Here is a 24,197-nt window from a genome sequence, read left to right on the forward strand (position 1 = left end):
TGAAAACTTGCTTTTTTCCTGTGTCGTTTCCCCTATCTTCCCTCCCTTTCTGTCCGCTCTTTGTCAAATATGGATCAGGAGCAGCAGCCTGTGAACCTGCCCTGGGCAAAGACTGCCCTGCAGCCAGGACCCTGCACACTGTCCCTGGTCCTCAGCCAACATTTTAATGATACATCCCTACTCCAGCCCACTGTCCAAGCAGCAGGTTCCTTCCTGTGGCCTCAAGTACAGGACCTAGGGAACTTCATGGTGTTTCCAAGGTTTGCCCCAGTAGACCTGGATAATGGACCAAGAGGCTTACCTCAGTTCACCACTTTAAATTAGATAATCCATGTGAGACCAGGCAGTGCTTTCTGACACAGCCCAGCTCCACAGGCACCTCGTCCCTGAGAGGAGGCTTCATCTGTGGGGTTGTCTTCAAGGGAATCATCCCAACTCCTTTGGATGAAGCATGGATCACTCTGAAGCCTTTGAAAATGCTACTGTGGATTTCTATATGGATAGGAATGGGAAATCCAGTGCTTTAGAGAGGTTCACTGAAGCTGAAATGTTTTATTCCTGTGCCATGCTCAACCCCCTAACGTGGCAGTAATATCCTACAGGGCAGAAGATGAGCCCAGGGATGTCAAATCCCTGGCAGGTTTCTTGCACACAGACGTGTCCTCTCATATAACACCCATGCTGCCACTGCAAGCCTCACCAATGGCACATCTGGGGACCTTAAATTAAAGGGTTACCCAGAATAAATAAACAAGCGCTTGCACTTTGGAACTATTGACTGAGCTCCACCACCCGAACCGGTTGTTAGCGAGAGGTTTGGGCATTGGGAAGAAGATGGCAAATATCCCCCTCCTACTCTGCATTTGTCTTCTGGGAGCTTGTCTTGGTGATGAAAGTACAGGTGGGTTCATCTAAAATCTAGCATGTCCTTCACTTTCGGATGTGGGTGTTACTGGCCCAGGTGAAGGGACAGTTTGTCACTTGAGGCTGGGACAGCTCGTGCAGTCTCCTAAGAGACAAGCTCAGAGGGACTGCTGAGTTTCACAGCTCCTCTCTTTAAAGCTCTGGGTCATTTCTTGGGAATGAAATAACAGTTTTTATGCTGATTTTATGCAGAATGTGTCACAGGGACTAATTTTAAGAATGGGATTTTTCTTAAACTTTCTCCAGCTTTGAAGCTTTCAGAGCCTGATTCAGCCATTTTAGAACACACGTACCCACACACAGAAGGACAAAAAGGGGCAAGGGCTGCAGGTGGAGTAACACCCAGCAACACCCTCAGCGTGTGCCACTGCTTTGTCCTGGAGTACAGACAAGTACTCTCATCCATAAAGCAGTCATTGGATTTGCCACCGTGAGAATTGTTTAAAGCCAAACCCAGCATGAAGGTAACAAAGGCTGTAGGATGCAGCCTAAATTGTAGACAAGATAGAGGAGCTGATGGACGTGGGCAATCACACATAGTAATTCAGGCTGCTGCTGGATTTGTCTGTAACAGCAACAGTTCCAGCAGAGCCTAGTTGACATCCAGTGTGAATACTTGCTTTGTGCAAGGCTGGCCTTGCTTCTTTCATTAAAACATAGCAAGTAACAGGTTAAATACATATATAAATAAAAGGCCTCTTTCCAAAATGTTTGCTTAGCCATGAAAAGTGAGCAGAGCCTGATATTGTTACCACCAACAGCACAGGTGCACCTCCTAGAAAATACTATATTGAGCTGCCAGGGCAGCCCCTTGGCCCACAGACCCATCTCACTTCTCAGATGCTGTTTCAGAAGCTGGTTACTCTTGGTGTGAGGATGGTTTCTAGCCAAGGGGCCTGCAACTTTCAGTTCAAATCAAGTTTTGCTTGTAAAGCAGCACATGGGATCAGTAAGCAACTGAGAAAGCCGAGAGAGATCTGATGGAGGCAAAGCTGCATTCGTTATAATGAATTCTCTCTATTAAATGGGTTAATTGTGGCAGGTGCCTAGCACATCCCACCAGAAAGAGAAGGAACAGGTCTAATGCAGCCACCTCATGTCACATAGGGCCGTGCCCATGTTGGGATCCCTGGACATTAAGCTTATGGAGAGCCTGACAGGGCTACAGAACCAAGGAGGCTGGTCCATCACTCTCCCCTGAGCCTTTTCTGCCCAGCCTGGGGGCAAGCTGGAGGCTGCTCCATGGGGGAGTAGGGGACAGGTCTTCTCCAGCGAGGCTGTGCCCCTGCTCCCTCAGCCCCTGGCTCAGCCAGGGAGGCTCATTTGGGGTTATATGTTCATGTCCCCCACATAAACCATGGCCCTGCAGCTGGGAGAGGACCAGCCACCCCATGCAGGCTGCAGCGTTGGAAACAAGCCTGGCATCTTCAGAGGGCAGTGCTTACCCACCAGCATCTACCGACAAACAGTGAGATTAAGGTCAGGATTTTAATGCCCTCCTTTCAACTTTTAACCAAAACCACACTAGCATTAGGAAGGCAGAGGTGCAAGTTTGCTGCACAGGGACTGAAAGCATTGCAGAAACAATCCAGCCTCTTGCAGTGAGATCTCTAGGCAAAGGGGCTGGTTACACCATCAGAGATGTGGTGTAACTCAGAGCAAACCCCTTTGGGCTCATGAGAGTTCAACAAAACTGACCCTTTGCAGCTTCCCAGAGGCTGGGATCAGCTCTGGATGGAGAGCAGGCTGACCACGAGGAGGTAGCCACCAGGGGGCTGGCATTTGCCCCTCACTGTACTCTGTGCTGAGCTCAAGCTCTCCTTAACCCCCAGGGTGGCCACCAGCAGCCAAGAAGAGCTGCCCTACCGTGCCATCTGGTGACAAAAAGGGACACGGCTGCTAGAGCTAAGGGAAGGTGAAGAGAGGGGAGATGCTGGGGAGGCAAAGCAGGAAGCTCCTCCAGGTGAATAATGGGGAGGCTGATGAGCTCTGGGGACACCCCCCTACACCAGGGGTCCCTTGGGGGAAGCTGCAGCACTAGCAGCTCTCTGCTGGCGGTTTCTGCCCAGGAGCTCAGCCAGCAAGTCAAAGTCAGTGGGGGACGCACCACCTTGATGATGTGACCTGGCCCAGGGGGTGAGGGGGGCTCATGCCACCCTTCTGCCTGCAGGAAGCAGTGGTGTCCAGGCACATGGGCAAAGGCAAAGAGCAGGGACAGAAGCAGATGGGATGTGGCTTCCAAGGGCTGCAGCTGCTTGCAGAGTCAAACGGTCTTTCACAGCCAAAACAAGCAGAGACAGTTAAAGCAGGACAATTTCTGTCTTCAAACAAGACCTCAGCAAGCAGCAGCTTGAAAATGCTTATTATTTTCCCCTCTCTAATAGCTTATTCTGGTCTGTGCATCTGTGGTGGGAGGTACCCATGCCATCTGCTTTAAGGTATTTTAAGCGCTCCCGATCACCCTCTCACTACCCATCGTTTCTGTCTGTCGACTTCTTTGACTCTCAGTTCTTCAGACTGCACTTAAGTTAGACACCAAAGAAGCCTCAAGGAGATGCTAACACCCCTGAAACATCCCCAGCCACTGGGCAAGGGGAAGGTAAATGCATGAAAAGGCCTTGTTTCCTGGGAGAGCTGAGCCCTGGCAGCCCATCCCAGCGCATCCCACAATGGCACCTGCTCCTCTCTAGCTCCTGTTTCTTCTCCATTCAGTTTTCGTCAATAGCAAAGAAGCAAACTCAGTTCTCCAAAGGCAAAAGCGAGCTAATTCCAACAGACTGGAAGAGGTTATTCCTGGGAACCTCGAGAGAGAATGCATAGAAGAAAAATGCAGCTTTGAAGAAGCCCGAGAAGTGTTTGAAAACACAGAGAAAACGGTGAGTATTGTGCTGCAAAAGGGCAACACCTTGTTCCCCCCAGCCTGCAGCTCTGTGAGCCTTTCAGGTGAGACACAGAGGGGGGAAAAGGAATGAACAACAAGGGGAAAACCTGCAAGGGCCAAGTGCAGCATCTACTTTATTCTGTATTCTGTATATCCTCTGTATTTTATTCTCCTCTGTGATCCATCAGTTGGGCTGGGTTCATTGGTCACCACTGGGGTTATGGAGGTTGTGGTTTTCCTGCAAGTCTTTTCCTTTCTCTTTGGAGTCATCCCTTTATTACTTCAATCAGATAGTGCCCAGAAATTAGAAATCAAAGGAAACTTCTGTTGGTTTTGCTTTTTTTCTTTTTTTTTCCCTTTGCAGATGGAGTTTTGGAAAACGTACATTGGTAAGAGCTGCTTTCTTTGTGTTCCAATGCTTACTATTCATCTCCCCATGTATAAGTAGCAGGTGTTTATTGAAACAAGTGCATTCCAGCATTCAGAAACTGTTTTGTGGCAGAGCTAGTCAGAGTCACGTAACCTAAATCTTGCAGCCACCCTGACTGGGCCTGTCCCATTTGTATATAAATTGCAAGCCCCCAAAAAATTATTTAACATGTTATTTGTTTAAGCAGATTTTTTTAGCAGAGTTAAAAAACCCCACAGAAAAAAAAACAACAAACAAAACAGTTCCCACAGACCACTAGATCCATTGAGCCCAGCTCACACTCTGGGCTTCTAGCTTCAGCTGTAGTATAGATCAAAACAAGACAGCAATAACTAACACCCCTCCAGCAGACAGAAAATGCTCTGTTCTCAGGCAGAGAGCTCCAGAGGAGGCACAGCCTTGTCCAAGCACTGTGTGAATCCATGAAAAAGCCATATTAAAGCAGGGCCTCAACATGATCATAGCAAACAGCTGTTTGCAATTCACACCAGTGGTCCCAAACCCTGGTGCTTCTCCACCATTTGCTTTCCTTGCACCATCTATTTCTTCCCTGTCAGCTTCCATCCCAAATGACTCCTCAGTTCCTTACCAAAAAGATTTCAATGTCCACTAAAATATCTGAAACTAATGTTAAGGACATTTCAATAAATGAACTGCTTTGTAGATTGGCAAAGCTCCCAGAACATCTCACTAAAAAGCCTTAAATACTTCAGATTATTCAGTCCAGACAATAAAATTTTAAAAGCTACATTTGCATCATAGGACTACTGTCCTCTGAAAAAACAACTGATGAAATTCAGCACTGCATTTGTTTTCCTGCTACTGTAACCAGTCAGCTCTTCAAAAATAACAAGTGCTGTATATTCCCCTATCATCCAAAGTGCCTGGTTTACTGCTCAGTTTACAAGCTGCTGTTCCCTAACGTGCAGCCCACAGGAGCCCAGCCCTGGTCCAGCACCCAAGTGGTACCGAGCTCCAGTTGCCCTCACCAGGCAGCAACAACAGCCACAACCCACACCTTATGTACAAACACCAACACCCTAACTTAGACAAGGCAAAACCGTGTTGTCCACATTTGCAATGTCTTCTGCACTCCAGCCCATCCCTCATAGCCACCCTCAACTGGGAGTGCAGGAACCCATCAAGACATTCCCCTTGCTCCTTGTCTCTGCATTAGCATTTCAAAGCACACCTCCCTGTCATTTAACATCACAGACTTATTGTCTCCAAGTGTTAGATCACTAGTTTTGCAATAGTGGATATTTTTATTAAAACCTCAGCTTCTCAGCTGTAGGCAACTGTGAAAATAAAAGCCCTGACATGCCAAGAAAAATCTAGACCAGTTAATAGTAGCACAAGGCTTAGAAAGAAAGAGCAGTGACTGAGGCCCTGAATCCTAAAACACAGAGAGGTCTTCAGACCCAAGCAGACAGACCCAAACCTTCAGAGAACAAAGACAAGAGTATTAAAATAATTCAGATTAGGGTATCCTAGCCACTGCTGAAGAATTAAGGCTAGTAATTTTGTCTAATTTAACCAAGACTTGAGGTCCTGTTGAGATGTTGCATGAGGGAGACTGAAGAGGAGTTCTGATGAAGTGAGCAGAGTTAACTCCTGCAGGACAGTGTCCATAATTAGGACTTGGGGTAAAATGCTGCTGCTACTCCAGCATGGACATTGCTGTGCTCTTGGGTGCCAGGATCTGACTTACTTTCCATTACCAAGAAGGAAGGTGTGGAGTCTTCTGCTCATCAGTAACAGGAGGCTTGCACAGAGCAAAGCTCCAGTTCTTGGTTGGCACCAGCCATGGTGGATGCTCAAGTTTGTTAATTCTATTGTCTTCTCTCCAAGATGGAGATCAGTGTGACCCCAATCCATGCAAAAATGGAGGCTTTTGCAAGGATGCAATAAGTTCCTATGTGTGTTGGTGCCCACCTGGGTATGAAGGCAGAAACTGTGAGATAGGTAAGTACTGGGGGTTGACCTGTTCTTCTTCTGCCCTACATGAAGTCACATCAGATCAAAGCAGGCACAGAGTTTCATCCTGTTCATGGACTGTTTGGGACACACTTTGCCTTGCTGCAGGGCACCATGCGAATGTGCAAATTCAGCCCCTCAGCAGTGGGATCGCAGGGGGGTATATAGGATATATATAGGGCATATAGGAGCAGATGTCTCGGTCCTCTCCTGCCCTTGGTGGAGCCCCAGCTCCACCTCTGCCAAGCACCGAGATGCTTGATCGGGCACAGGGTTTAACAGAGACTAAGGCTCAAGGTCTTTTGTTCAGGTCCCTGTGGCTGCCAGAGCAAATGTTGACATAAAGACCTTCCTTTATCTCCCCAGCACAAGCTTTGCTGGGGCTGCTTGTCAATCAGGGATAACTCCCTCAACCACTGAAAGCAACAGTTTTGACCCAACCCTGATGGGACCCTGTGCTCCCACCCCTCCTCTCCATTCCTCAAGACAGGAGGGGCAGGATTATCACAACCTCCCCTCAATGGCATTTGGCTAAATTATTATAATTATCACCAGCAACCTTGACTCGAAAGGCAAACAAAAGGCAAATATTTTCCTGATGGGCTGAGGAATTTATGAAAACCAAACAGCTGATAATTTAAGCAAGATATTCAGCTCTTATATTTATAATATAATGAGAGGCTGTGCAACTCGCATAATGTGCTAGACTCACTGCACTAATAAAAGATTCTCTTTCTAGTTGTGCTTCTGCTCTGGCAAGAGAGGAGCGTATGTTAAAAAGAGCATTTCAAAGCTGCATCAAATTTAAACAGTCTCATTGCAGATTTCTTGTGGAAGTGAGACAGGCACAAAAATAGCACTAGAAGCAAGGCGTGAAAAGGAGCTCTGTAAAAATAGCAAATGATGGCATTAAAATGGCTACAGGAAGGGAGGTGTCCTTGAGGTAGTAGGAGTGGAGTTAATCTGCTGTGAAGTTATTTGAAAACTCATTGAGAATTTAAAGGGTGTCTGTGGATTAGTGGTTTCCTGCCTCCAAAAGATGGTTTTCCCACCACAAAGGAGTGCAAGAAGACAAGCACAAGTCGCAGGAATCTTGCTGTGCCTTGGGCTGGGAACAGTTCCATCAAACATCCTGCTGAAATGGGTCTTCCACATCAGCCTGCCATGATTTATTGCTGTGTCAGGAAGAAGAGATGGCTTTGCTTTGGTTTTAAGTTGGGAGCCCAGCAGTAATGCCAGGACAAAGCCCTTCCTGGGTTCAGGGTTTGCTCCCATTTGACACCTGGTGTTCTCTGCAAGGATCAGCAGTGGGACTGGATGCACAAGCACTGTTGGGGGGGAGGGAGGAGAGCAGCACGATGGCAGGGAAATCACGTGGCTCCTGACCAAATATTTGCAAGAGTCCTTTAGGATCAGGCTGCCAAATTTCAGACAGCAGGCAGCTGTTGGAGGCAAGAGGCTGCACCAAGGTTTGGCAGGACCTCTTATAGGGCCATTCCTCAACTGCCTTCTCAAAGAGGTGCTCAGTGCTCCTTCACTATGAGGAGGCACTTAGATTGGAAAGGAGGAGAGTCCCTGTAAGCAAATGTCCATTTTCCATGGTCTGGGAGAACCAGAATGGGGTACAGGCTGAGTCCAAAGACCCAAGACCCAACAAACCTCTGATCCATTATATTTTCAAAGAGATTTCACAGGTTAATTTTAATTTCTTTCAGACTTCACTTGTGCTATAAAAAATGGAGGCTGCAAGCACTTTTGCAGGCACGACCCATCAAACAAAGTTGTGTGTTCCTGTGCCACTGGCTACAGACTTCACGAAGATGGAAAGTCCTGTGAACCTACAGGTTAACTTTTAAAGTATTTTTAAGAGATTTGGCTGAAAATTTCCAAGGTTTTGTCCTGCATTTAGGTACATGAATCTCATAGAAATGCAATATCCTGTTGGAAACCAGCCTTGTTTCCCTGCTTAGCAAATATAAAGAGCTTGACCCACGTATTCCCAACAGCAGATGTGGGGTCAGGTTTGAAGGATGCAATCTAAACACTGGGGCTTTTTAGCCAAGGTGGGTGGAGAAGAAGGGTAGGTGTCTGGGAATTTGTCCACAAGACAAATCCCTGGTTCAGATGGCTATTCACACAGGTACCTCTCCCACTTGCATTCATCTTATATTTCTAGGTATGAATCAGTAGTTTTCTGGAGGCAGAAAAATTACTTTCAGCTACACTAGAATACACACTGGTTCTCCTCCAGCCAGAGCTCACTCCCAAGTTTTCCCAATAAGAGCTACCATTTAGTTACTGATCCTACAGCAAGAATGCTCTGGGCTTTTTCAGAACAAAAGACAATCTTTCTTACTGTAAATCCTCCTGGTGTACCATTTGATGGCTGGGCATCATACAGTGTCTTCTAATTGCCTGAGCTGGGTGGAGACAAGCCAAGCTTTGTGGTGGTGCTGCTCCCCCGCCAGTGCACAGCTGCACATAAAGACCCTCAACAGGACTAGGTTCCATGGCTCAGCTGTGGCATTGAGGAGCAAGATGGCAAGGCAGCCTAAGGGCTGGAGGGGAAATGCACTGCTTGAGCTTGCAACCTCAAAAAGGGCTAAAGAATAGCTGGTTCTCATTATATTGCCCAGTCCCACCCTACTCCTAGGCTGTGCAATCCCAACCCGTCACCATGCAGCAAGTTAATTGAGCACAAAGACCTCAGCAGCACATCTGGTAGAGGAAAGAGAAGGTTGAGCAGAGAAAGAAAATTGTCATCTAAGCTGAATTTAACATGACGTGATTGTATTTCTAACACCAGAAGTTAAGAGATTTGCACACCTAAGCTAGCACTCAGGCACCTGCACAGGTGACTTAGTTTCTGAAGGTCTAATAGCTACAGCCAGCAACACTGAGCTCCTGAAAGCACTGACTTTCAGCAGTCAGTGTAAGAAGTAACTTAGGAAGTCCTTCTGTTGCTAGAGATCATTAAGAGCTCAGGCCTGTGTTGCCCAACATGCTATATCGCTTCCACTGGACCAGAGAGTTTTATTGTTAGCAATAAGATCATCTTTCAGGTTGGGTAATTGCCCTTCCTGCAAAAGCTTAGGCTTTTGTTGGCTCTGAAACCTTCATTTCCGAGCCTAACCTCACTGGCAGCACTTCCCATCACTCAACAATTACTTGAGCCCTGTTCTTAAAATGAGCTGTGGAGAGGAAAAAAAAAAAAGACGACATCTCAGTAGACCACACTTATATCTGATTTACACTAATGTTTGTTTGCACAGTGATGTCAAAAGCTTTTCAGATGAAAGACAATGCCTGATGCTATTTACTACTTCGCCTGCCACTGTCAGCAGGAATTCAGCACACATTGCGTAGGAGAGAAACGGGAAGAGCTCCTCTGAAATGAGCTTGCAGATGAGATCCTCATTAACAGAGAAAATCTACAACTCTTCCTAGAGTTTATTAATGTTTTCCTCACCTTGGTGCCAAGTAGGATTATCTGTACAATTGGCAGATATTATTTCCTGCCCTGTCCCAGCTGGACTTTTATTGTGCTGGAGTTATTTGCTGTAGGCATGTCAGCCAAGTGGCACCTTAGCAGCCCATGAGGTACAGGCACAGCTGCACCAGCCCCCCACACCCACACTCTCTCACCAGCTTTCTGCCTTTTAAAAGCTGTTCAGCATTCATTTCTAAAGCCCAGAAACAAGTTATGCTTGTGCTACTCTTGCATATCACCCACCCTGCTGCCCAAAGGCACAGGCAGCTGCTGGCCTGGAGAGCACAAGAGTCACCCCACAGATCTGGATCTCCTGTGTCAGGCCCAAAAAAGGACCCTGAGATGAGGCACCATTTGTCTCCTCACCTGCTCCTCCAGTCTCTACAAGTCCCAGCATGACATGCAGCCAGTCCTAACCCTGTTCCTCTCCCAGTGCCCTACCCCTGCGGGAGGATCACGGCTCCAGAAGCAAAGAACAAGCTCACCAGGGCCATAAACACCTTTGAGCACTGGAACGTCAGCACCGACGACCACAACGGTGATCATGACGAGGCGCTTGACAACACCACGGAAACCGGCCCCGCCGCCCCCACGAGGATCACCCCCATCATCAAGACGGGCACACGCGTGGTCGGCGGGTCAGACAGCAGGAGAGGGGAGGTGCCCTGGCAGGTACTGCCTTTTTCTGCAGCTCTCCTGTCCTGAGACCCCAGCAATTGCTCTCTCTCTGCTCTTTTCCTTCTGAATGCAGGGACCGCTCACTTCTACATGTTACTTTTTTACATTAATTTTTTACATTCATCCTACATTTTATACCACAGCAACCAAACTTGCCCAGCTGGCAGCCTACCCTCGCAAAAAAGCTAGAAGTCAGAGTCTCAGCAGCTTTATCTGACAGGGCACAAAAGATCCTTTTTTGAGCTGCAGCCACAGATTCCTCCATATTTCCCAAAATTTACCAAGATTAAGCAGTGAGGTGGAGGGGAGCTTTGCAAAGCACACCTTTGCAAGGAATGATGCAGCTCCTTTTCTGGTTCCATCAGCTTCAACAGATCCATGATAATTCACACCAACAAAGGATATGTCCAAATCCAGCTGCTCTTTAGTTATCCAACCCCACATCCTACTTGCAACGTCATAGTCATCTCTGCCTCACCTAAAGTAACATCACAGGTGAGGCGGGAGTGGCAAAGAAACCTCCTGCGACCCACTCACCACTCTGCAAATACATTTAAATTGTTTTCAAAAGGAAAGACAGCTCCAAGTTTGGCTCTTTTTCAGTCATTCACTGCCTTAAATTCTACTCTGGCTTCAGTGAGAACAGAAATCTCAGTGGCTGAGAGTGCAAAATAATAAATCCAGATGAGATTCTAGGAATGACGAATTTCTTTCCATTGCAAGCTCTGGTACAGACTGACACTGGTGATGTCAATGAAAAGTTGCCCACGTAGGGACATAAACACCCACTCACACAGCTGATCCTTCCTGTGTCTGCTGGGGGAGCACAGCAGCAAGCACAGTGTTTGCAGGTAGGTCAGGAGCAGGCATCTGCCTTTCAGTTCAGAGATAAAAAAGCTCTGGGAGCATCCATGGCCACCAGAAGCAGAAGGTTTATTGGGAGGTCACATTTTGTGTGTGAAAGCAAGTGGCCATACCCCTCCCTGAGCCACACAATCCTTTCTAGCAGAGCCAGTTGTGGGACAGACCATAGCTTATGTTGGTGCCCACCACATTCATAGAGAGCCAGGAAGTTAAAGATGAGAAATCAGTGTCCGTAAAAAAATAAATTCACACACTGCAAGCCCAGCTAGTTGACTGTGTCCATGGAGACCTCATCAGGCATCCTCTCTGAAAAAAACCTTGGTTGCCCAATCTGCAAATGAAGATGTGCTGGGAGAAGTCTGCTGGGATTCAGGCAACAGCCAGGGGGGTACCCTATTCCCCTGGGCTTTGGGGGTGGTTGTGGGGCTCAGATCACAGTGAAGGACCTTCCAGCCCATGGCAATGTCTCCTCTGTGGCTGCTCCAGGGTCATTCCTACACCCACAGACACACACGGGTGCTGGGCTCCATGGTGGCACCAGCACCCTGCACTGCCAGCCCAGAGTGCCTGGGGCAGAGTCCCTGTGGGACATGAGGGATGGCTGTGGGCATGGAGGCAGCTGTTCCTTGCCATGAATGAGCTTCTTTCTCTTCATTATGGGTACTGAGCTCCTTAAAAATTAAGGGTTTAAACAAACAAACAACTCTGCCTAACAAGGCATTAAATGAATAAACTCATGTTAAGGAGGCAGATAGGCAGTGACAAGCCACATCATGTGAAAGGAACAGGATGGATGAATTATAAAGAAATCCTTCTTTTGAATACAGGTCACCAAGTCAGCTGATCAATTTAGTTATAATTCTTGGCATAAGGGATGCCCTGGTTTGTGCCCTGCAACTGTTGAGGTAGTTAGATCCCCAAATGGAAAGGACAGTAATGATTTTGTCCCAAATTAACTAGTTAAGATCTGGTCACTAGCAATACAATAGGGAACTGCTTGTTTTTCAGATGCTCCAAGTTCTGCACTGAGCTTTATCCCCTCCCAGGCTGCAGCCAAGGAAGGAGAAGAGGAACAGGGCAGTGTTGGCCACCCTCTGCCACAGAGCAAGGGACAGGGACTCCAAGAAGAGCAGCAACTCTGTCAGCACTGGCTCTGTACCACCTAAATAGCCTGTCCCATAGCCAAACACCCCCCTGCATCCAGCTCCTCTTCCCTCCCCCTGATTCACATGGACCCACAGGTGTGATTTCCTTCTGCTCTCACAGGTTTACCTGGTGAACAGCAACGGCGTGGGCTTCTGTGGTGGGTCCATCATCAATGAGAAGTGGGTCGTGACAGCCGCTCACTGCCTGAACCCGGGTGACAACGTCACTGCTGTGGCAGGTGAGCACCTCAAGTGGCATCAGGCCAGGGGAGGGCCATGGGACCAGGCTGACAGCAGGGTGAGCAGCACCACAGTGTGAGCTGCTTTAGGGCACCCAAGCCCCAGTGAGTGTTTTGGTAGCAGGTGCCGCCATCTCCTGTAGGAGCAGTGAGCTGAGGCTGGCCTCAGTCCCAAAGGCATGGAGCTGCTGGACCATGTTCCAAACGTGGCTCAACCTGACCACAAGAAACTCTCCCCTGAGCCAGAGAGGACTCCTCACTGCTCAAAAAAGCCCAGTGGCCTTCAGTTAAGATGCTGCTTCATGAGCTGGTGTGATGGATTTTTATCTCTATTAACCACATAGGACATCACTAGCAATTTCTGCCTTTCTTGAGGGTCACACTATGTTGTAAAAAAAAAACAACAAAACAAAAACAACTCTCAGAGAATGGATTCCTGCAGCTGGTGCAAGAGGAGCACCTGTAACCTGACTAACTCTTTGCAAGGAGAAGATGGCTACTTTTTCTCCTAACTTCTTTAGAAGTAAATAGAATTTGTAGATCCTAGTACAGAAAGCAGAAAGGCATGTGGGAAGGTGCACATTCACAGCACAGTTTCTGGGGAGTCAGGCAGGGGCAGCCTGGCCAGACTGCACAGCAAGTTGTGCTGCTACTTTACAACACAAATGTATCCCTGCTCGAAAAACGGTGCTTCCCCCTGACTCCTGGTACCCAGCCCTTCCAGACAGCCTGCTGAGAATTGTGGCAAAAGCAGCTTCCCTAAATTATTTTTTCTCCCCTGTGTGAATATCTGTTATAGGAGGGTTATGTTGGTTTGTACTGGAAGGGAACACTGGTATGGTTAGTAATTGGTACAAGCAGCACTAAGAGGAGTCATGGAAGAATCATGTTTTTCATTTAAACACTATGACACATATTAGAAACAAAAATGACATTTTAAGCGAAGCACTGAATTTACACCTACAGAAACGAGCTCATCAAGAGGGCTTCAGCTGTATCTTCATACTCAAGATTAATGCAGCTGAGCTCCTGGGTGTGCCTGCCCAGCGTTGGCAGGACAAGCCTTGCAGCTTTCACACAGCATTTTTTGCCATCTACTCTCAGGCAGTTTTGCTGGAAAACCCAGCACAAAGCCCAAAGTTGTAACCACTGACATGAGCAAGTGCAGAACGTCCAGTGCAAAACCAGTGTCCCCCAGAAAGGCACGTTTCCACCTGGAGAGAGTTTTGCCTTTACTGCATCAGCACGCAAGATGCCTCCCCCTCCAGGCCCTCTCCTGTATGTCACACACCCTTTCTTTTAGGGTATGTTACCAGCCAGCTCCTCCTGTGCTATCTTCACACCACTCTGAAGCACTGCTGGGTTTCTAGGACAGGGTTTTGGACACACAGCAATTCAAGAAAGCAAAACACAAGCGTGTAGGGCTTGTATTGTAGGACTATTGGATTTGTGCCTGCACCATGTACACTGTAGGGGCAACACCTGCTTCCTTCACATCCACTCAGACTGAACGTTCAGCTGGGTATATAGCATCCAAGGAGGCCCAAAAATTGATAGCAGGGACTGGCAGAAGCATTCCTCATCCCTGATCTTCTTTGCCTCTCCACTTGTACCCCTGAAGAATATTTTCAGGACCCCAGCAACAGTAAGTAGTTGTAGCATAAGAAAAACCCTCTCAAACTCTTCCCCACACCCATCAGACCTCAACAGTCTCTACAACTCCCTGAAAGGTCATTGTGGAGAGGTTGGTGCTGGTCTCTTCTCACAAGTCATTAGTGACAGAACAAGAGGGAATGGCTTCTGGCTGCAACAGGGCAGGATTAGACTGAACATTAGGAAAAAAAATTTCACAGAAAGGGTGGTCAGACACTGGAACAGGCTGCCCAGGGAGGTGGTCGAGTCACCATCCCTGGATGTGTTTAAGGGTCGTTTGGATGTGGTGGTGGTGGATACGATTTAGGGGAGAACTTTGCAGAGTAGGGATGATGGTTGGACTCCGTGATCCCAAGGGGCTTTTCCAACCTGAATAGTTCTATGACTCTATGATCTTGCACTTGCACTGTAGACACAAAGCCTGAGAGGAAACCAACACTCACACTGCAGCAAAAACAAATCCTGGCAGAGCACAGCTTCAGCACCAGCCACCAAACCCTGCCTTCATCATGCCCCAGAACCAAGGTGAATACAGAAACTGCCTCCTCACCTGTCTCCCGGGGCTCCGTGCTGCTCCTCGCAGGCGGCTGCAGCACAGGACAGTGCCAGGAGCACAGCAGGTAGCGTTTAGAAGGGACGGGATAATCTGGAGAGCCAAGCAGGCAGAAATGCTGCAGCAGGGGTTAAAGGCACCCCGCGCCTCCCGGGCTGCCTGAAAGCAAGAGGGAAAAGTCATCCTGCTCCCCAGCACGGCCAGCGCGCCCGCGGGAGGGGGCTGCACCACACACACACACACACACACACACGCTGCCCGGTTGCTGCCCCGAGGCCTCAGAAAACACCTTCCCTTCCCACCACCTGGTGCAGAAGCCGGGAGGGGAGGGAAGAGGCTGCCGGCAGCTCCAGCACAGGAGCCTGGAGCTGCAAACGCCGGCAGCTGAGCTGCGGGCAGGGATCGGGAGCACCTGGAGCATCGAGGGAGGGGAAGGGTTGGTTCTCTGCCCCCCTGCCCCCCGCCCTGCGGCTTCAGAAAAGGCAAGGTCAGGTTTCTTTTTGCTAGTAAGCAATGTATTTTAAACAAAAATAGCTCATTCTAGAGGCTTTCCTCCCTTTCATGTGAGGGGCACATACCCTTACAGCTCTTTGAGGCTGCTAAATTTTTTTTTAAAAGCCACATTATAGAATTTTTTTGGTTGGACAAGACCTTTAGGATCATCACGTCCAACCATTAACCCAGCACTGCCAAGTTCACCAGTAAAGCATGTCCCTCAGCACCACATCTATGTGTCTTTTAAACACCTCCAGGGACAGTGACTGACCCAGCTCCCTGAGCATGCTGTCCCAGTGCCTGACAAGCCCTTTCAGTAGATAAATTTCTCCTAATACCCAGTCCAAACCTCCCCTTGCACAACTTGAGGCCATTTCCTCCTCTATCACTTGTAACTTGGGAGAAGCAACCAACACCCACCTTGCTACAATGCTCTTTCAGGGAGCTGTAGAAAGCAAGAAGGTCTCCACTCAGCCTCCTTTTCTACAGGTTAAACAACCTCAGTTCTCTCAGCTGCTCCTCATCAGCTCATTGCTGCTAAGCTTGGCAAAAGCATTTGATTAGCCAGTGTCACATCTGGGGGTTCAGTCCTGCCAGCTGAGGCACTGAGGAGGTGCTGCCATGGGGGAACCTGCAATACCCTTGGACAAGGAGCAGTATCAGCCTTGTTGGCATCAGGCTGGAGCAGCCTGTGGTCTGGGGTTTACAGCACTTGACCGTTTGTAACCACCCAGCTGGGCTGGTACCACACGGGGATGGCATCCTCAGGGCATAGTCACTGGTCTGGCCATGGCCCCCAAGCCACACTTGTCCCTCCAGGTGAATACAGCACCAGCGAGGAAGATCACACTGAGCAGAGGCGTAAGGTAGTGAAAATCCTTCCCCACCACACCTACAACGCCACCATCAATAAACACCACAACGACATTGCCCTCCTGGAGCTGGACCAGCCACTCACCTTCAACAGCTACGTCACCCCCATCTGCATTGGCAGCCAGAAGTTCACCAACGACCTGCTGAAGCACGGGATGGGGACAGTGAGCGGCTGGGGCAGCACGCTCTTCCGGGGCCGACCAGCCACCATCCTCCAGGTCCTCCAGGTGCCTTACGTTGACCGGCCAACCTGCCTCAAGAGCACCTCCACCACCATCCTGCAGAACATGTTCTGTGCAGGCTTTGCTGCTGGGGGCAGGGACACCTGTGGGGGAGACAGTGGAGGTCCCTACACCACTGAGATTGAGGGCACGTGGTTCCTCACAGGGATCACCAGCTGGGGCGAGGAATGTGCCAAGCCAGGTAAATATGGCATCTACACCAGGGTCTCCAAGTACCTGAAGTGGATAAGGGACACCACGACACTCACCTAACCCACAGGAGGTTCTGCTGTGCTGGGGGATGGACTGGTTTGTTGAAGAGAGACCACAGGAACCGACATGTTTTCAGAAATGGTTGCATTTTAATAAATATTTCTAAATGAACTGGTTTCTGCTCTTGGAAGGCAAAAGTTGAGAGAGCACAGTGGAAATGTGGTAATAAGGAAATAAAAAGCCCTTTTAATTACCCCTGGCTGCATTCCTGGACATGCTGGTACTGCCAAGATGGGGAAAGTCCCCAAATCCTGAATGCAGAGGCTGGTGTGGATGAGCTGGGGCACAGCTCTCACCTGCTCCAGGCCAGGACCACTGGCATTGCCCCAGCTGCTGCCCAGTGCCACGGGCAAGGGGTGCCCAGCAGGCACTGGGTGCCTGGGGCACCCACATCCAACATTGTCCTTGTAGCAGGAGTCGATGAGGGCAGGGAACAGGCAGAGCATCACACCCACAGCACTCCCAGGAAGGTGTTTTCACATAAACCAGGCTGAGGTGGATCATGGGCAGCAGGAAATACTCCTCCTGCCTTAGGTTGCCATAAATGTGCTGTGTAAGTTACCTAAAATCTGTATAAAACTCATCTAGAGGTGGTGGCAGGCTTTATCCTAATGATTGCTGTGGAGCTCTGTTATAATTACAAAGAGAGATGTTTAGTGCTCGTTACCTGTCCTAGTCTCCATATTAATCACATTAAATTAGAGACTGCAGCCATGGGTGCTGCTGGTGGTGATGGAGATGGAGTATTGCTCTCCCCAAATGAGCTTGGGGCATGTCCCCTGTGCTCAGGTAGAGAGTGACACCCCCGTGTCAGGACTGAGCAGGTGGGGAAAACCTTGCAGGAAGGTGCCTGTCCCATGCCTGGGGTGGGTGCTGGCACCCAGGCAGAGGGGACATGGCATCCCAGGGACGGCCATGCCAGGCAGAGCTCCTGGGCCAGGCTGTCTCAAATGGGCTTAGTTTGGTTCCCAACCTTGAGGGGAGGGAGTAATCCCAGAGAAAAGGAGGTTTAGCACTGATCAGTGCTGGTTCATCTCATTCCTCCATCCACAGAAAACTCGAGGGGTGTTTTCTACAGGGAAACAGCATGGCTTTTGGGAACCACACCCAGTGATGCCGGGCATGGGCAGCTCATGTGCAGGCAACACGTGCAGGACCACAGCATGTCCCCAGAGGCCAAACCCCAGTGACAGGGTCTCCTCCCTCCTGCTGACTGACAGGAGCCCCCAAGACCACCTGTCCCCCCTCCCCACCTGCAGGAGGGTTCCTGTGTACCCACACACAGCTCAGTCCCCAGCCTGGAGATCCCTCCAAGCTGTGCTGCCTGCTGCTGGGATGCAGGACCCCAGAGGCTGGGGATGGAGACACCCTGAGCCAGGGCAGGACTTCAAGAGCTGCTATTTCAGACGTCAGTATGAGGGCTGAGGTGCCTCTCCCAATTTCCTTGCCACAACATCCAGCAGGAAGCTAATCGGATCATCTGCCACTGCTTATTTTAAAATCAAAATGCATGTAAAAAGGGTGGCTTGTTCCAAAGAAATTAAATCAAACAAATCTTTTTTCTCTAGCAGAGATGTCTTTGGACAGAACTGCATACTCTCATATGCATTTATTTAACAAGTTTTTAATCTTTAAATATAGATTTAACACATTTTTTACAGGTACATATACAATATAGTTCATTTAAACTTGCAGTCAAGAGAAAATTCTCTACTGTAATGTATAATAACATATACATGAAGAGCCTAGTTCAACAGCATACTTAAGGTAACATACCACGTCGTGTGCAAAGTTTCAAATGTTAAAAATCTCAGACTGTACATTCAGATTTGCAGAACTTATCAACCTCATAAATTAATAAAAGCCTAGATTTAAAACTATGGAAGACAAAAAAGATTAAAACCATTTAATATGCAATGTGTGCTATGTTTGAGACAAGTATTTACAGCTGTACCTCAAAATGTGTACTGTTACCACAATTGTTACCACTAGAAACAGCCCCGACAGTAACTTGAGAGACTCCTACCTTTCCACCTAGCAAATGCATTGGGGCCCATTTTAAACTGGATGGAAATAACCTTCAGTGACTTAAAACCTCTCTGCTGTGATTGCCAGTGGCTGGAGAACACTGGGATCTTTCTGGGTTGCTCAGTTCAGACCCAGCTGGTCACATTTTTGAGGGTATATGGGGGTTACCTGGAACACCAGCCACCCAAACTGGAGAAGTGTCCAGCACTGTGGAACCCCAGGGCAATCACAGCCATCCAGAAGTTCAACCACTCCTCCGTACAAAAGCGGCCACCAAAAACACACAACAGCCTTAGCATGTTTTAACTTAACAACTTGGGGCTGTGCCTAAGAATCCATGGTTCACAAATCCAAGTCAGATCATAAAGGTCCCTCCATAAAGGTCCACGGCATAAAACGTTTCATCTTGACGGGACAAACTCACTACTGCATGCACTCTACTGACCCTGTTCTCCACACAGATGCTCTTTGCACACATCTGCTTCATAGTCAAACCACCTGTACCTATGTTCTACAAAAGCAAAACTAGACAAAGAAACACAAAATTAAATTATGAGTGCTCAATATTCTTTCTTCTTTCTCAAAAATTCAAGATACATTATTGTTAAAGATGCTGAAAAGTACAGTCTTATCACAAGAACATCCTTAGTGCAAACATGGACATTTAACTTTGATTTATGGCACGTGTTCCAAAAGTACATACAATTAATGTAAACTTCAACACTTGCTAGATACAGGTTTCAGCCTTGGGGCACTTTGGGACCCTAAGTGATTGGTGACAACCCTGAGTTGTCAGTTTGACCTGATCCAAACCTCACTGAAGTCATTGGGTCTGACTGCAATGGGCTGGAGCCAGACCCTAAGTGCAAAAAAGAGGATTGTTGGTGTTATTGCATCTTCACATGTGAGTCAGCCAGATGATGCTCTTACAGACCATTACATTCACATAGCTGAAGTAGATATTTAAGAAAAATCCATTCATCAAATTAATTAAGCAGGACAAACAGCTTCTTTGTTCGGTTTAGGGTTTTTGGTTTGATTTTTGATTTTTTTTTTTTTGGTTTACCAAAACTCTTTTATCTGCAACTTCAACAGCTGTCAGCTAATAAGTAGGTAAAGCCTTCAACCTGTAGAGGAAATTTCAAGCATCTAAACAAAGTGTCAGGAAACTGTAGTGTACTTCTCTGATGAAACATGATGGATGTCATGGAAAAACAGCAGGTAAAATTAATAAAATACTGTACTTTCCACAGGAGAAATAAAAGAAAGAGCAGAGAATGGCTTCCTTTATGATTATGAGAGGCTGTTTAGGACCCCGGTCCCGTTCAGTGCAGATGAGGCTGTGGAGGTCTGTGAATGTGATGAATAGTACAGGACAACTCCAACTATTGTGCTATTTCTCTGTAACACTTAGTTGAAAGCTTCCAAAGAGCATCGAAAATAGGATGCTACTAGTTCACCCTTAATTCAAGGGGAACTAAACTTTCTTGTGTTACACAGGGCAGCATCTATAAAGTAATGAAGAATGATGTTAATATTAAAGCATCTTATTCCGAGAAATACATAGTTCCCTGTAATCATGTAACATTTGTATAAAACAAAAAAAGTGTAAGTGCACTCCTGCAGTTCTCCCTAAAAGCTGAACTCCCACTAACTTCAGTGAGAGCCTTGTCTAAGGCAGGACCACAGGGTTTGACTCATTTCTACCATCTATCACTTGATTATCACAGCACAGCCAGCTGCTATCTTCTCTAGGCTCAAAATAGTTTTCTATAGCATCACAAAAGAGCTGTTCTGCCAAGCTGGCTGCCATCCTAGGTTGTACATGGAGACCCTGCTTCACCTTTCAAAGGCCAAAAAGAAATCAACGTTATCTTAATGGACCCTGCATAAATAGGAAAGCCTGTGGCTGCAATCATTAAAGTGCATGAGCAATAGTGCAAACAGCTCTGCTACATCTGCAAAACTACCAGTGGCATTTGAAACAGAACTGACACAAAACTTGAGCATTTCAGCTAACATGCTTATGCCAGCCTGCAAGAGCTCCATCACAAATAATAGTCTATCAGGCAAATTCCAGCCCTGTGGCCTAGGGAGCCATGTAAAGCGTTGTTTCAAGCTCACCACAGTCAAGAGGATGATGCCCACCACCCTGGCCAGCAGGAGCAGAGGACAGGCAAGCTCAGTCCTTCAGGCACTACCAGCGGGGGAAACTTTGCTCAGCTTTATTGCATGAAGAGCACACACAGGGGATCCCCTTAAGGCTTGGAAGTGATAATTTGGCAAGTGGAGTGCTAAAATGAACTAGGAGAGGGTCTGGCGTGTGGAACAGGAGCCTCCATCCTCCTTAAACCAAGCAGCTGCCTGTGCCCGCCCTGGCACAGAGCATCCTTCTGTGCCTGCTCCAATTGCCTTTGGGCTCCAGTCAAATTCTGTGGGCAGCTTCTTAGATGTTTAAAAGAACTTGGGAACCGTATCAATGTTCCTTTATATATATAATCTTACAAGTAAAGGCATTTATCACTGCTTCCATTTTTCACTTGAATTCCTTTTTTATTCAGGCCACTTTATTTCATGCTCCCCCTAAAAGAAATCGGTGTCATGCAACTTCCACCCAGTGAGTGGAAATCGGAAACCTGCCCTTCTCTCTGTCCAGCTTGTAAAGGTCAGGTGAAAAAAACTGAAAAGGCTTTGGCCTCATTTTGCTCTGATGTGGCAACTTGGGAGTGAACAGCATGTTTCCATCTGCTTGCATCTGTTTATCACTGCTGTGAGAAAAGAAGAGGAAGGACAGAGCTCAACCTCGCTAAGACGGAAGGCTGCAGCGCTGCTGGACATGAACACCGGGTCACTGAAGTGAAAACAAATCAGGCATCTGCTTTGGGTTACAGCAAGGCCCTCATTTCTGCCACCTCTGCCCTCCCTTTGCTGTGACACGGGTGCTGCAGCCCAGCTGAGAGGAGAGATGCCTTTTTCTTCTCTGACATAGACACTGTCTCCGCTGTAAATCATGATCTTTGGCATGTTTGCAACCAGGGAAGTTGCAAAAATGTTTTGTCTCCTGCCCCACTGTGAAAGGAGTTGGGATTATAACACTGCACCCCTCACCTGCCCCCAGGTGCGTGTCTTGCACAAGGGCAGTGAAGAAAGAATCTTAATTCATTTACAAGTCAAGTCAGTTGACCAGTCTGAACACTTTAGCAAGGCAGCTTAAACTAGCAACACATGGGTAAATCTCACTAGTAGCTGTTTTCTAAATATTGTTTCTTCTCAGTAGAGTTCTCCCCAAACCTTCTCCATTTTGAGATCTGTGTGTTATCAGCTGTGATATGAAACTATTTCTGTGGCACACGTAAAAAAATCCACCATAGGTTTGCATAGCAGAAAGAATATAGCTATTTGGAAGAAAGCAGGGGGACCCCACAATGTGTTGATCAAATTTACCCTGCTTACATGAAAAACAGCATTTCAGCAGAAGCAGCTAATAATATTTGAGGGTTTCAGTGCTCCTTCCTGCCTCTACTTTACAAGCTTGGCTGCCTACTTCTCCCTCTACTGACTTGGAGCAAGAGCTCCATCTTCTGAAGCAGCAGAAAAGAGCCCAATCCAGAACAAAACCCTGAGCAGTAACTGCTACAAAGTCACTTGCAGTAAAGAATGACCAGTCCAGAGAGGAAAGGAAATTGCTACATGCAAAGGTACTGTTTGAAAATCAGTTTTCAGTGTGCATGTACATTATGGTTCTAAGGACACATCACTGAAAAGCTCTAGGAATAGCCCTATGAAATAGCAAGAAAACATCCTACATCATCCTACGGGATTGCCTGGAGTGCATGTAAAATTAGAACCATGCCTAGAGAATGCACACATGATCAGCAAGGAGAGAGAATGGAGTTAATCTGAGCTGGGCAAACAGAGCCTCAGTGCTGTGACCAGACCTCGGCAACACAACTGCAGAGCATCTGGGCAGTGGGGTGAGACTAACAGGAGGAGCTGTCTGATGTTTCACCTTGTGAAGTTCATAGAATCAAAGGCTGGATTGGGTTGGAAGGGACCTTAAAGATCATCTAGTTCCAACCCCTGACATGGGCAGGGAAACCTCTCACTTAGCCAGGTTGCTCCAAACTCCATCCAACCTGGCCTTGAACACTTCCAGGGATGGGGCATCCAGAGCTTCTCTGGGCAACCTGGGCCCACGTCTCACCACCCTCACAGTGAATAATTTCTTCCTCATGTCTAACCTAAATCTCCCCTCTTCCATTTAAAAGTCATCACCCCTCATTCTATCACCACAAGCCCTTGTAAAAAGTCCCTCCTCAGCTTTCCTGCAGCCTCTTCAAGTACTGGAAGGCCACTCTAAAGTCCCCCTGGAGCCTCCTCTTCTCCAGTTCTTTTTTTAACTTCTTAATTTGTACTCAGCAACTTTATAAACTAGCCCGGAGCTGCAGCCTCTGGGCTTTGGGGGATATGACGACTGACAAAGCAAACCAGTGTTCAAAGTTTGCTGCCACCCTGTATTCAGGATGTATTTATGGCTGGAGAAACCTCCTGCACAGGCTGTGGCCCAGGACCCAGGGAGATGTGATAACCAGACCTGCTGAGAAGACAACACATGGTGCTCCAGAGCGGGAGCATGCCGAGGGGAACCCCCTCAGCCCACTGTGAGCTACCCCCTGCAACAAAGGGGATAAAAATACACCATCCCATAGAGGAAGGACTTCACTGAAACATACTGGAAAACCATCAAGACCTAACTGGAATTTTAAGCCTTTCAGAATGTTTCCTTCATGTTCATCAAAACACTCAATTTTTGACTAAAGGGAAGCATTTTAAAAGAAATCTTTTTGGAAAATTTGTTTCATATGGGCCTAACTGACCTATTTTTTTTATTATTATTTTTAATGGACTACATCTAAGTGGGTTTCCTGAGCTGTTCCCATCCCAAACCCTGGTTTCCTTTTTCCAGTGGACAGCATGGTGATGAGGCAACGCGTGGAGCGGTGATGCTGCACACGCAGCAAGGGTGACAGGCTGCTCTTAAGGCATTTTCTTGTATCATCTGTTATGCTTCTCTATTTCTATGTACAATTATGGCTAGAAAATGAGAAATATGAATTTTGAGACTAGAAGCCTTCTACAGAAACAGGGTAACCTGTTTATCTATTTTATTCTACGGATGGATGAACAAGCTGGTAGCAAGGAGGGCAAGAGGGAGGCTGCAGAAATGAAGTGTTGCCTTCAGAGTGCTGGGGGTCAGGCCTCGATGACTTTTGCAGCAGGGGATTATTTGGCCTAGGTACCTCCTGTTCCCCCAGGGTGTGAGCTACAGCAGCAAGTAGGCAAACCAGTCACAGGAATCCCTGATCAGCCTCCATCTCTTCTCCCCCGATCTTCCACCCAGTGCTCTTGCAAAGGAATCTACATTTCTCAATGCTTGGTTTTAATTTACTAACACCTAAAGTCACAGAAATGT

General features: G+C 47.6%; 2 protein-coding genes across 3 annotated transcripts in view; one reads left to right on the top strand and one right to left on the bottom strand.

Annotated features, from left to right (window-relative positions):
- The first annotated feature begins 784 nt into the window (after positions 1-784).
- Positions 785-16,889, top strand: F9 (coagulation factor IX). Its single transcript, XM_051630456.1, has 8 exons — positions 785-901; positions 3,637-3,800; positions 4,170-4,194; positions 6,087-6,200; positions 7,928-8,056; positions 10,136-10,374; positions 12,511-12,628; positions 16,149-16,889. The coding sequence occupies exons 1-8, from the start codon at positions 835-837 to the stop codon at positions 16,694-16,696; spliced, it is 1,404 nt and encodes a 467-aa protein (XP_051486416.1). The 5' UTR covers positions 785-834; the 3' UTR covers positions 16,697-16,889.
- A 1,401-nt stretch (positions 16,890-18,290) lies between these two features.
- The window catches only part of MCF2 (MCF.2 cell line derived transforming sequence), a 55,448-nt gene continuing 49,541 nt past the window's right edge, over positions 18,291-24,197 (bottom strand). For both annotated transcript variants that reach the window (XM_051630177.1, XM_051630179.1), the window contains one exon: positions 18,291-20,232. In XM_051630177.1, the coding sequence (XP_051486137.1) occupies positions 20,192-20,232 (41 nt within the window). In that variant the 3' untranslated portion in view covers positions 18,291-20,191. The remainder of the gene's footprint in view (positions 20,233-24,197) is intronic.

This window comes from Apus apus, chromosome 12 (genome assembly GCF_020740795.1).
Source record: "Apus apus isolate bApuApu2 chromosome 12, bApuApu2.pri.cur, whole genome shotgun sequence".
NCBI classification, from domain to species: Eukaryota; Metazoa; Chordata; class Aves; order Apodiformes; family Apodidae; genus Apus; species Apus apus.